General features: G+C 33.6%; 1 protein-coding gene across 2 annotated transcripts in view; it reads right to left on the bottom strand.

Annotated features, from left to right (window-relative positions):
- SAMTOR (S-adenosylmethionine sensor upstream of mTORC1) overlaps positions 1-13,641 on the bottom strand; it is an 86,768-nt gene that overhangs the window by 60,922 nt on the left and 12,205 nt on the right. For both annotated transcript variants that reach the window (XM_060305392.1, XM_030857595.2), the window contains exon 2: positions 10,424-10,565. In XM_060305392.1, coding sequence (XP_060161375.1) covers positions 10,424-10,494 — 71 coding nt within the window. In that variant the 5' untranslated portion in view covers positions 10,495-10,565. The remainder of the gene's footprint in view (positions 1-10,423; positions 10,566-13,641) is intronic.

The raw sequence follows: 13,641 nt of genomic DNA, 5'->3' as shown, positions 1-13,641 counted from the left end.
GGTAGGTAAGAACTCATAGAATGTCACAGTTGCAAGATTATTAAAGCATGAACTTCATCTATGAGATGACTGGGAAATGTTGAAGAAGAGGCTGGTAGAGAATAAAAAGCATTAAATGAATTAAAAAAGGATACTTTATCATGCTGAAGACCACAATTCCCAGTGAAGCCATGTACTATGTATCATAGCAGCCATCCTTACAAAGCAGAAACTCCATGAGATGCATGGAGAAACAGGCAAAACTAAAAACAGGGAACTTTAACACACCACTCTCAATCAAGTAAATGAACAATAAGTAAGGTTACAGAAGCCCTAAAGAGCATAATAAGGTTTATCTTATCACTGCATAACAAACTTCACTCTATTCTTTTTCAAGTGCACATGGAATATTCACAAAAATTACCATATACATGTATTAGGTCACAAATAAAACTACAGTAAGAGCCATAGGAAAAATAATAGACAAAATCATCCAATCTCAACGCAATAAGGCTAGAACTAATAACAAAATAAAACAAAAAATTCATTTCACCTGCAAATTTTTTTAAAAGTTAAATAACTCTGGAGTCAAAGTACTAATAAAAATCACAGAACTTCTAAAAAACAATAACAAAACCACCACAAGTCAGAATCTAAGAAATGCACTAAAATAGCGACCTGAGGAAAATTCAGACCTTTAATATTTATATCAATACAAATGAAAGAATCAAAATAAATAAAATAAATATCTAACTCAAAGGATTAGGGGAAAAAAGTAAAACAAAAAAAAGGGAGTAAGATATTAATGTTAGGAAAAAACAGAACCAACAAATAAATACATAAACTGGTTCTTTAATTTGTATAACTTTATACAAATAAAGCTGAAAACTTAGATGAAACATAATTTTTCTAGGTAAGTATATTAAATACAGGATATAGGAAAATTTATTAAACTTGACTTTTGATTACTGGTAGAATTAATAAACTGCAGTTAATTTTGCAATTAAATTGCAAAATTTAAACAAACCCAAAATTCATAGATGAAATAAGAGAAAGTTATCAAAGAGTTGCTTCACCAAAAAGCATCAGTATCCACTGAGGAATTCTACCAAGGCTTCAAAAATCAGATAACCCCTGTATTTATCAAGCTTTTAATTTTCTGTAACTTAGGATGTTCTGACATCTGGGAGGGCCTTACAGACCCAGGGAGAAACTGCCTCTCCAAGGCTAGCTAATTCCTAAAGATAATAAACAACTTACTTGGGAGCGCGCCTCTCAGAGTTGCAACTATGGGTTGCAACCCAACCATTTCCTTTATTTAACTCTCACACAAGTCCATGTTTCCCAAACCCTAAATTAACTCAGGTCCAGGTACCAGACAGTTAGGGACAGCTCGTATGTTCCAAAGCCCACCAAAATTATTCAAACTAGCCAGTCCTATACTGTTTACACTGCTTTGCCTTTCCCATGTAAACCCTATAAAGGATCAGGTCTATTTTTTCCCCTCACTCCTGCTTCTGCCTCCTGACCAAATGTGGTGCTTCCCTGTGTGACATGGCATACCCACTTCTCTCAGGGCATGTAAGTAATAAATTCTTTCAATGGCAATGACCTCTCCATGCCATCACTCAGTCACCTCTATAAATAAAACACACAAGTACAAATTAGGCAACGCCAAAACTGTTTAAACAGTTCCAGACCATATAAACAAAGGAAAATTTTCTAAAGTCATTTGTTATGGAGCAAATACAATGATAATCAGGTGTGAGAATGTCTACAAAAAATACAGAAATATAAAATACAAAATATAAAAATAAATATCAATGTAAAATATGAAATAAAATTTTAACAAACAGAATCAAATATGACCGAGTATGTATCTCAAGAATATGAGGATTATTCAATATAAAAAATCCTTCCATATAATTCACTATATTCACAAATCAAGGAGAAAACATTCATTTCCATAGATGCTGAAAGGACATTCAACAATATCCAACAGCTATTCCTAATAAAATCAATCAATCAATCAGGGCTTGGTGAATGCTTCCTAACAGTTAAATTGTATCTATATATCAGCCAAAAAAGCCAGCAACTTATATAATGGGGACATACCACACACATCACTGAATGAGTAAAACATAGCTAATGCAACAGACAAGAGAAAAATAATTAGTTAAATGAATTGGAGAGAAAGAAATAAAACTCTATGTATACACAGATATGATAATATACCTAGAGAATCCAAAAGAATCAATCACAAAGTAATACAAACAGTAAGAGAATTCAGTAAAACAGGATGTAAAACATACAAAAATCAAAAGCCTCCACATGTATACAAACAATAGCCTGTTAGGATATACAACGGAAGGAAAGATTTCATTTATAATAGCAACAAATGATAAAGTACCTAGGAATCAACATAATAAGAAATGTGCATAATCACTATACAGAAAACCTTAAAACACTACTGAAAATTCAAAAGTAGACTAGAACAAATGGAAGGATATATAACTTTTTCATGGATACAATGACTCAACATTATAAAAATTCCACTTTTTTCCAGTTATTAAAAAATTTAAGGTAATCCCAATAAAAATACAAACTTTAAAAAATTTAGTTATCAGCAATAAAAAGAAACGAAATTGAGCTATTTGTAATGAGGTGGATAGACCTAGAGTCTGTCATACAGAGTGAAGTAAGTCAGAAAGAGAAAGACAAATACCGTATGCTAACACATATATATGGAATTTAAGGAAAAAAAATGTCATGAAGAACCTAGGGGTAAGACAGGAATAAAGACACAGATCTACTGGAGAATGGACTTGAGGATATGGGGAGGGGGAAGGGTGAGCTGTGACAGGGCGAGAGAGAGGCATGGACATATATACACTACCAAACGTAAGGTAGATAGCTAGTGGGAAGCAGCCGCATGGCACAGGGAAATCGGCTCGGTGCTTTGTGACTGCCTGGAGGGGTGCGATAGGGAGGGTGGGAGGGAGGGAGACGCAAGAGGGAAGAGATATGGGAACATATGTATATGTATAACTGATTCACTTTGTTATACAGCAGAAACTAACACACCATTGTAAAGCAATTATACCCCAATAAAGATGTTAAAAAAAAAATTTAGTTAGACCAGTTGATTCTAAAGTACATATGGTGAAAAAAAAAACCAAGAATAACCAAGAAAATCCTGAGAGAGAAGAATGGTGGTGGGGAGGCGGAAGAATGATATAGAATAGCATGGATTAAATGATATAGACAAGGAATCATTACAGGAAGTCCTAAAACAGAACCAATTACGTGGGGAATCTTCGTATATCACGTAAGTATATGTCAAATCACTGTAGAAAAGGTAGACGTTTTCATAAATGATGTTGGAGAAATAAATAACTATTGGGGGGGGTAGATCTATACTTTGCAACAAACACTGGAATGAATTCCAAAGAGGTCAGAGATCTAAATGTCAAAAAAAAAATGATTACCATAAAAGTACTACAAGAAAACATGAGTGAATTTCTAACAGGAATTCTTACAGTCTGGGAATCAGAAAAGCTTTTCTAAGACAACTGGAATCTTGAAGCAATAAAAGAAGAGACAGATATATCTGATTATGTGAAAACAAAAACCTTCTGCATGGCAAAACAAAAACCTGCATGGCAAAAGATACAAACTCAAAGAAAAAGGGCACATATCTCTAAATTATATACAGAGCTCTAAAAAAAAATCAAGAAAAAAGGGACCAAAAACCGTTAGGAAAAAAAGCATCAAAAACACAAACATATAATTCACAGAAAGAAAAGGCAAATATTTCCTAAGTATATGAAAACGTACTCAACATCATTCATGAGAGACACGTAAATTAAAATCACAGAGATATCAATTCCCATCTATCAGACTGGCAAAAATTCAACAGGTAGGCAACATACTCTGTTGGTAAGATTTTGGAGAAACAGGTATTGTCATTTTTGCTGGTGGAATTAAATGATATAACCTCTATGGAGGGTGATGTGGCAATATCCAACAAAATCACATATGCATTTACTCTTTTACTCTGCAATTCCACATCTACAAAGATACAATGCCAAAAATACAAAATGAATATGCACAAGGTTATTTGTTACAGCACTATTTGTAACAGAAAAAGCTTGTATGTAACTTAACAAAATGAGGAAAACATCTATATACTTGTGGTGGTCAATTTATGTGTCAACTTGACTGGGCTACGGGGTGCCTAAATATCTGGTCAAATGTTCTGGGTATTTCTGTCAGGATATTTCTGGATGAGACTAACATTTAAATGGGTAGACTGAGTAAAGCAGATTGTCCTTCTTAATGAGGGTAGGCTGTATCCCATCACTTGAAGGTCTGCATAAAACAAAAAAGCTGACACTCCTCAGAGTACGAGAGATTCTTCTTGCCTGACTGCCTTTGAACTGGAACACTGAATTTTTCCTGCCTTGGACTCAAACTGAAACAGCAGCTCTTCCTGGGTCTCGAGCCTGCTGGCCTCAGGATAGGAATTATACCACTGGTTTGGAACTCCTGGGTCTCTGGCGTGTCAACTCATCCTGCAGATCTTGGGACTTGTCAGCCTTTACAAACACATGAGCCAATTCTCTGGAGAACCCTGATTAATACAATATCAAATAGAATGAACTCCATGACATAATATTAAGTAAAAATGAAATGTACAAAAGAGAGTATAAAACGTGTACCACTTGAAGAGATAAGACAGGGTGGATACATGTATATACATTGTATGAATTTGCTTATTTCTTCAAAAAGGAGAAACAAGAAACAAATGAAGAAAATGGAAGGGAGCCTATTCTGAGTATACCTTTTTGTAAAGTTTTGACTTTTGAACCATGTAAATGCCTTATATTCCCCCAGATTAAAAGAAAATAAGAAAAAAGCCCATAAAACAAAGTGAAACTAACTGCATAGTAAATTGGTAACATAACCATACACGAAAGAATCGTTTCATGTAACTTTTACACACAGTATTCTGACCCTTAGTGAGATATGTTCTAAAGACGAAAGAACTAACTGCAAAGAAATCTTAAACTTCACTCAGTTTATTGTTAGAAGTAGAATTGGTACTGTAATTCTGAAACCATTTTATGTGAACTATAGAACAAAGCAAATATGTTGATGTTATTCCAAACTAAGTCCTTCAGAGTAACAGAAGAGATAATATAGAAATATAAAACAGAGAAGTTAGGCAAAAAACCTGTAATGTTACATTTGAATAGCAAATACCAATTATGAATTTAAGACTATATAATATTTCTGTTCAGTGAAAAAGTCTAGAAGAAAGGACACCGCAGAAGCATATCTAGTGCCCAGATCTTAATTTCTATTTCTCACTACAAGAAACTAAGGCTCCTTGATTGTAGGTCTTGACTGGGAAGGTAAAGCTTATCTTGTAGTAGATAGCAAGAAGTGCTCAAAGGTGCTGTCAGAACCAAGAAGCCAGCTTTGAAGAGGCTCCCACTGGCTAAATACAGATTAATTTGAACACAAACACACACTCAAACACAAATCAAAGACTGATGGAAAAAGTGAATCCAGGAGCCTGCAGTGATATTCCAAAAACAAACAGACAAAACCCACCAAAACCAAACCAACCAACCAAACAACAACAACAAAACCACAACTCACTTGTCACAATTGGAATTGACCATTACACCAACTCCTTACTCTGAAAATTGCTAATTAAACAGAAAGAATTACATGTATATGTTTACTTTTACCTAGCCTTTCCAGAAAACATGTAATCATTCCCTGTTCATAAGGGAAAGTTTTTATTTACAGAAGAATGACCGCTAATAAATGCAAGGAATGATACAATTAAAAAAATCATTTTACCAGCCCAAATTTATTTAATAAATGGAGTAAACCTGTTAGTTGAAAGATTGTTGGGAGACAAGATTGATTCACAAGCCAAAAATGTCACTCTACGTATGACTTGCTAATTACAAAAGGAAAACATAAGTTTACAATGGAAGGATCTAGTAGTTACCACCTTAACCAAATGGCAAAATTTATCGTCTCTAACAGTGGAATAACCTGACAATAAGAACTTGCTAACGTGATGCAACGTGAAGTATGCAGTTTCACCTAATAAATATTTTGGCAAAAATCTGGGACCTGAATCAACACTTTAGACTCAATGTTCAGTTTACAAGAAATAAAGGAGACTGAGGAAGTAGTTAAATGGCACCATGATAAAACAATCAAATAAATCCAAAACAAAGACACAAAGCTAGTTTTGGATTAGGATACAGATAATCACAATAGACCCCTGGTTGTGCTATAACTAGGAAAAAAGAAAAAAACCTACACAATCTAAAAATAATGTATTAAAAAGAAATCAAGAGAACTGAGTACGCAAAGAGGTCTAATGGAAGGGACCACAGGCACTTTGAGCATTTGCTGAAAAGGAGCATGAGTGGTGAAGGATCAAGCCTTCCAAGGTAGAGGAATTTTGTTCGATTAAAGGAAAAGCAGCAGAGCTTTCAATGGCTGCTTAGAATGGAGTGACACACTGGAAACTTTAAGAAACCCAAATGCAGAGATTGTTCTCGGCATTCTCCTGCCTTCCCCCATAGGTCTTTTTTCAAGTAAGAAAAAGATAGGGGAGGGGGGAGCACTGGAGACTTGGAGTGGGACTAAAAAAGCAAAAAAATTCTCTGCACTCTTCCATGGGCTTAGGTCCCAGAGTCCTGCTACAGGTTGGTACCTGTAATATACATAGAACAAGACTCACTCTCAAGGCATTTGAAGCCAGATGTGAATTGAAACTATCTAAAGTGGTAATCAAGCTTCAACCCAGCCTAACTCCTGATAAGATCAAAGTGTTCAATCTCTTATCCCAGCTGCCTATCAGAGAAAAAACCATGCCCTCTCTGGGAAAATAATATTTACCCCAGTCTCTTCTAAACATAATGCCAGTATATATGGGTTGGCCAAAAAGTTCGTTCGGGTTTTTCTGTAAGCGGTTACGGAAAAACCCGAACAAACTTTTTTGGCCAACCCAGTGTACTTTTAAAATTACCAGACATACAAGGAAGCAGAAAAAAATGATCCATAACCAAAAGAAAAAAACAGCCAAAAGAAACAGAACCACAGATTAATTTTATGTTGGAATAAGCTGACAAGGACTTAAATAACTATTATAAATTTTTTTAATAGAGAAAAATATTAACTGAATAGATGAAAATATGGAGAACTTCAATAGAAAATGAAATCTTTAAAGAAGAGCCAAATTATTATAGAAAAATTAAGTAAAATGATATCTTGGAAACATCTCTTTTGGTAACTGATAGAAGGCCAAAAAGAAAAATCAGTAAGGATATACAGAATATTTGAACAATGCTACTAATCACCTCAAACCAACAATCACAAAATACAGAATGTGGTATATTTTACAAATCAACTGACATTTCTCTAAAAACAATGCAATGTTAGGGAAAACAAAAACAATAACCTAAAAAATTTAACCACCAAAGCACAAGCCTTGATTTAGGGGAAAAAAATTATAAAGCATGTTATGGGGACAATAACAAAAATCTGAATTTTATGAACTAGATATTTTAGGAAATTACTGTTAATTGTCTTAATGTGTTTATAGTATTGTGGTTATGTAGGAGATGGAGATGAAATGTCATGTCATCTGCAATTTACTTTCAAATGGTTCAGGAAATGGTGTGTTTATATGTTCCTTCCTCTGTGTGGAGAGTTAGAAAAGGTAAATTCTTTTATTAAACATACAACTATAACTTTATATTGTGTTTTGTTTCTAATTTAAATACTTCATATTACAAATAAAATTTTACTAATTTTTAGAAGGAAATCTTATGTATAATTCTTCAAGCTAAACAGTCAACAAAATCTCAGCAAGGTAATGTCAGTAAGACTTATTTCACATATCGAATTCCTCTAAAGTTTTAAGTATAACTACTGGAAGCAAACTTTTGTCAAACCCCTTTTAAAGCTGATTTTAGCTTTTCAGAGTGACACTGCTCTCTTAGAATTGTCAACAGGGAAAGGAAATACATATAACCCAAGTTAGAAATACAGATAACTCATTTCAAAATTCAATATTGCTTTGAAGCCTTTTTTCCCCAACCTAGTTTTAAGTTTAAAGTAAAGACACTATAAAACTTCTCTTGGGATTACTTTCCATAGTAACATCTTTTTACCATATTTTGCCACTGTTATTTTTCAGCAGTTTGACCTAAATTCTCATTAATGTTCTTTTTCAGCAGTTTGACCTAAAAATAACCTCTTTCAGAACACATGTAAATACAAAAACTACTGATAAAAACACAAATCTGAGGAAGAAGAAAGAAGAGCGAAGTGTGAGGCATATTCATTATTCAAGTGGAAGGTACAAGCAAATGCTCCTATGAGAATACCACATATCAAAGTGGTATTTGAAATAAAGTCTGAGAGCTTGCCTGATGTATTGGAATACTAATTTAAAAGCAGTGCTGCTAAGAGCAAAGAATGTTGGTCTTAAATAGCGATGGTACTGACTTCCTGATTGGATTACATTATTACTTTGTGTCACAAGGGAAATATTTGGCTCAGTAGTATGCCTCAATTTGCGTTTCTTAGCTTGAAGGAGAAATGTATACTCCGTAGAACAGTCACATTTATAACCATTTTTTCTCTAGAAAAAGAAAAAAAAAAACCCAAACATTTTAATCCCAAGCATCTCATTTCTTATTATTCTGGCTCCTTCCTTTAGTTCCTCAACTCCACAATTCTTTGGCTCCACAATCCATTGATAATACCAATCTTTTCACTGTTCCTCACCTACCTCACATTTTCAGCTCACTTCTTACATATCATCATAATCACCACCATGTATACATCACCATCTCCCCTGCTCCTCTCTTAAGTCATTATACTCATTTGAGCATTAATCCTACCACACTGTCTGTCCATTCACTCTCTCCTTCTCCAAGAAAACTGTTTCACTATAACTTTGTGCCTTGATTACTGTAGCAGCTTCCTAACTGGTTTCCTCACTAACATCCTTGCCTTTTCTATAGTCTATCTTAACACTACAATTAGTTCTTAAAAATCCTTGACACATTTCAAAAGATTAGTAAGATCCTGTAACTTTTTCTTCTTAAAACATTTAATGACTTCGCATCTCATGCAGAATAAAGGCCAATGTCTTCACAATGGTCCACAAGATCCTACAAAATCTAGCTGTTTGTTATCTTATTTTCTATCACTCTCCCCTTCTTATTCTGTTCTAGCCAAACAGGTCTCCTTGCTGTTTCTGAAACATGCCAGCAAGCTCCTGTCTCAAGGCCTCTGGACTTGTTAAGGCTTGCTCTCTTACTTCCTTCATGTCTTTTACACGTCACTTTAGTGAGGCCTTCTCTGTCTACCCTCTTTAAAATTGTTTTATTTCTCCTTGCTTTATTTTTCTCACAGCACTTACCATTATCTGACCTAGTGTATATTTAACTTATGTATTGTTTCTTGCTTCTAACCCTCACTAGCATGTAAGTTCAATGAGAGCAAGGATTTTATCTGTTTGGTTGAGTGCTATACTCACAGTGCCTATGATGTGACTGGTACACAGAAGACAATCACTTAAAGTTATTTATTAAATGAATAAATAAAAGAACGAAGTAAAATACATATTTTTCTCTGGATTATTTATTGAATAAATGAAATAGGCACTATTATATAACTTTTAAATGAAATCAAAACAGAAACTTTGAATAAAAGATAATTGAAATGAAATATAAACCTAAAGTTACCATAAACTTATTGTCCAAGCAGAAAGATAATGTTTTGTTTTCTGGGAATTGATTTTTAAATTCAGTCAATATACAAATTCATTCTTATTATTTTACCACTTGAGAGAAATGATCAGCAGTATTCCATTTTCTGATGTTTTTAAAATTAGAAGCTCTGCTATGAGAAAATAAACATTATCCAAAGTCAATATAAGTGCTGGAATACCCTGAATCACATATAAAAATTCAGGATTTGGAAACTTTTAAGATGTTTTCAGCTTTAAAGAATGGAAAGTATTCATTTTTACTTGAATCCAAATATAATTATCTAAAGAACTTTCTATACTATAACTTATTAATGATGAGTCAAGTGCTAAATCTCATATTTTAAATGTACCAATGCTTAATTAAACAAATGTATTTAAAGTTATACACTTAAAAAGTTGAAACAAAGAAATTTAAGTTATATCAAAGAAAAACATTTTGATTAAAAAAAGGTGAATGAAATAAACATAGAGAAAGTGAGGCAATGGGAAGAAGCTATTTAAAAGACATCATCTGTTTTAAAACATTTCTATTTTGGTACAATGAATCATATACGGCATTACTTAGACTTAAGAATTTAAATAATACATTAGAAACCAAAACTGTTAGTTCATAAAAACACTCACCTACAACACCATTCAATACGACCTTCGCCCTCACAAGTTTTTGCCCAATGATTATCTGCCAAATTTTTCATTGCAACAGCATATTCACAAAGTGTTTCCTCATCCTCACAATGTTCTCGCCAGATCTTATCAAAATCTCCCACTAAAAACAAGGAAAAAATTGAATTAAGTTGACTTAAAATACATCAGGCTCCTAAAAGCTTCAGCATAATCTACAATTATTTAAAGACGAATAAAAGCAAACTCATGAAGTAAAATTCTATGAAGTTTAAACTTCATAATTTTCGAAGTTCCTTTATGCAAATTGGATCCATCATTTTAACCATGATGATTTGATAACCAAATAAATTTTACCATTTTAAACAGATGGATTTGTGAAGCTGAATAAAACTAATAAATACAAGTAGACATACACAAGTTATCAATTTATAAACCAAAAACATCCTGGTAGGGGACAAGTATGGCTGGGCATTCAAACATTAATTGTCCTGCTACCATTGGGCAATACGACCTTGCAGCAACAGAGAAGCCACTTAATCCTTCTTCTTGTCTGTTATTTTCTTGGATCTCTACAAATTTATCAGTTTTCTATATTAAAAGGGGTTGATAAGTGAGATGGCAATGTAAATTAGCATGCAAATTAAATGGTTGTGTATTGATACACTTGGACTTGCTGTAGGCATACTACACTTAAAAAATTATAATCCTAGTGCAAAAACGTTGCTAGAGAAATTACCTTGGAAAACTCTCCAAAGTTTTGAGTCTTTATAAGATGAATAAAAATTATAAGCTGACTACATTATCTGGCCACAGCATTACTTCCAGCTACTACCTTTTTTCTTTTTTAATTAGATCAGTCATCATATTTAATTTCAAAAATCAATGTGAGTTCTGATAAAGAAAGGTATGAATATGCCACAGTCAAATAAATAACATTTACATAATTGTAAAGGTAAAAGAGTAAAAAAAATTATCAAGTTGGCTTCAATCAATGTTCTTAGACATAATCTAGGTTCTCTTGCCACATGTTCAAATATAGGCAATTGTTTAGCGACAGAATAAACTTAAAAACATAAATACAACAACCAAATTTGGGGATGATAATTATATTCAAGTTCTTTCCCCAGGTGAGACAATTAGATTCCAGTATTTAAGAGTTGGTTTTTTTTTTAACAGAAAAGGAATTATAATAGTTCAAATTTAACAACACTTATCTATTCAAAATTTGAAAAACTTTACTGGTTATTTAAGCACTTAGCCCAGCACATACTGAGCTGAAAACCAAACTATTAGCCTTCTAGTTTGACCAATACCAGCAAGAGCAATAAGGGTACAAATATGCCCTCACACTCACATTGCTCAGTTAAGATGAATATGTATCAGTCTCAGCCTTGGTCTGAATATTGACTTTAAACCCCAAAAGAATGAAAAGCTTTCTCTTTTTTCATGGTTATGTTCTTATACAATAATATTTTCATTAATCACTAATATTTGTGTAGTGACAGGGCTCTCAATTTGTTATACAGCAGGTTGGCAATAACTGTCCACTGAAAACAAGCAGGCAAACAACTTTTTCTACATTCTCAAAGAAAAACCCCTCAGTTTTAGTAACATCTTTCAGATGTAGTTATTTATCAAGTATCTAAGTAGGACTACAGGAAGTAAAGTCTTTGAAACAAATACTTTGATTAATGATACCTTAATAAACCTATGATGTTCGTAAGACTATTCCTGACTTTACTCATCAGACTTGATGTCAAATGATTCATTAAGGTACAGTATTATTTTAAAGGTGCTTTATCTTTTTTTGAGATGGATATCGTCAACTCTAAAAGGCCCTTTGTTTGAATATGTAAGTTTCACTGTCTTATGTAATGTACATATTATAAATAAATACATAAATTTACTACATTTTCTGGTAATAGAAGTCATTCAAACAAAAGTTTTAAGATCAAATACGTTCGGGAAAAGCTATGTTTAACACACTTAAACAGATTTCCTTTTTTTAAGACTTCTTAGTTTAGATTCTACAGAAGGTACAACTTAAGACAAGGACCTGGGTTCAAGTAGTCTATTTAGGAGGGAACCCTATGAAACAGGAGTGAGGGAGTGGGGAGAACAAGTTAAGGGAGGAGAAAATGCTAATACAAGGGTGCATTACTGAGGCTGCTGCTGTGGGCAGCACAGAAGCATACAGAAAGCCTCTGGAATTGTATACCTAAAGGATGGGAGGCTGGAGCATTTATCTATCAGTTACTATCCCCCATTAACTGAGGGTTGTTAACAACCTGTACCTCTAAGTCTACACTTAGGCACTGAAAAAGGGGATTCCCTCAGTGGGCTCCATCAGTGTTGGAAAAAGGTGAAAAATAGAAAAGAAAGCAACACACATTTAAAATGGGACTCCGTCGGGGTCAAGTGCCTCTGAGCTCACAGTGTTTGTCCACCACACCCAAGGACCAATGGTATGCTGTGAGCCGCCAAAGGCATCTACTATAAATTCTCAGAGTCCTTACTATAACATCGTATACTGTGAAACTCAATATACCCTAGAATTATTCTACTAGTTATGAGATACAAAGACGAGTTTATATATATGTGGAAACCTATTGCCCTTCAGCTTTTTAGATGACCTCTAGTTTCTCACACTCAAAATTCTCTTTAAATACTTCAATTTTTTATGTAGTTTTAAGGCTTACTATCTGCTCTACTAAAGTTTTGAGGAAGGATTCACATTTTGTCTGTAAGCCTATCAAACTGATTGTAAACTTCTATTTAATGTTTTCACTAACATTTAAGAGTCTCCAGACTCTCTAAATATGCTGATACTGAGATTAACGTGATTAATAAAGTCAGTACACTTAATATATAATTGAAACTAATGCAATTGTACATACTTTTCATTCCTTCAACAGATTTGCTGGGAAAATACTCTAGGTCAAACACTATAGAGAATAATAAAGCTAACGAGCAAGCACTGGCATCAAAGGAAGGGGAGAAGATGTATTAAAATGTGGTATCTGCTCTAATAGAGATATGAACCTGACATATTCACTATGGTCCATGTAAGCCATTCTGGACCCAGAACTTTTAAATCATGTATTTATTCAACAAAAAGTATCAAACCCCAACTACTAGGTATACACTATGTTATATGTCTGGTGGTTACAAAGTTGAACAAAAAATATAGTTAGCCTTCAGAAATTCCACTTTCCAGA

This window comes from Globicephala melas, chromosome 9, assembly GCF_963455315.2.
Source record: "Globicephala melas chromosome 9, mGloMel1.2, whole genome shotgun sequence".
Lineage (NCBI taxonomy): Eukaryota > Metazoa > Chordata > Mammalia > Artiodactyla > Delphinidae > Globicephala > Globicephala melas.
This window is presented reverse-complemented; position numbering and strand designations above follow the sequence as displayed.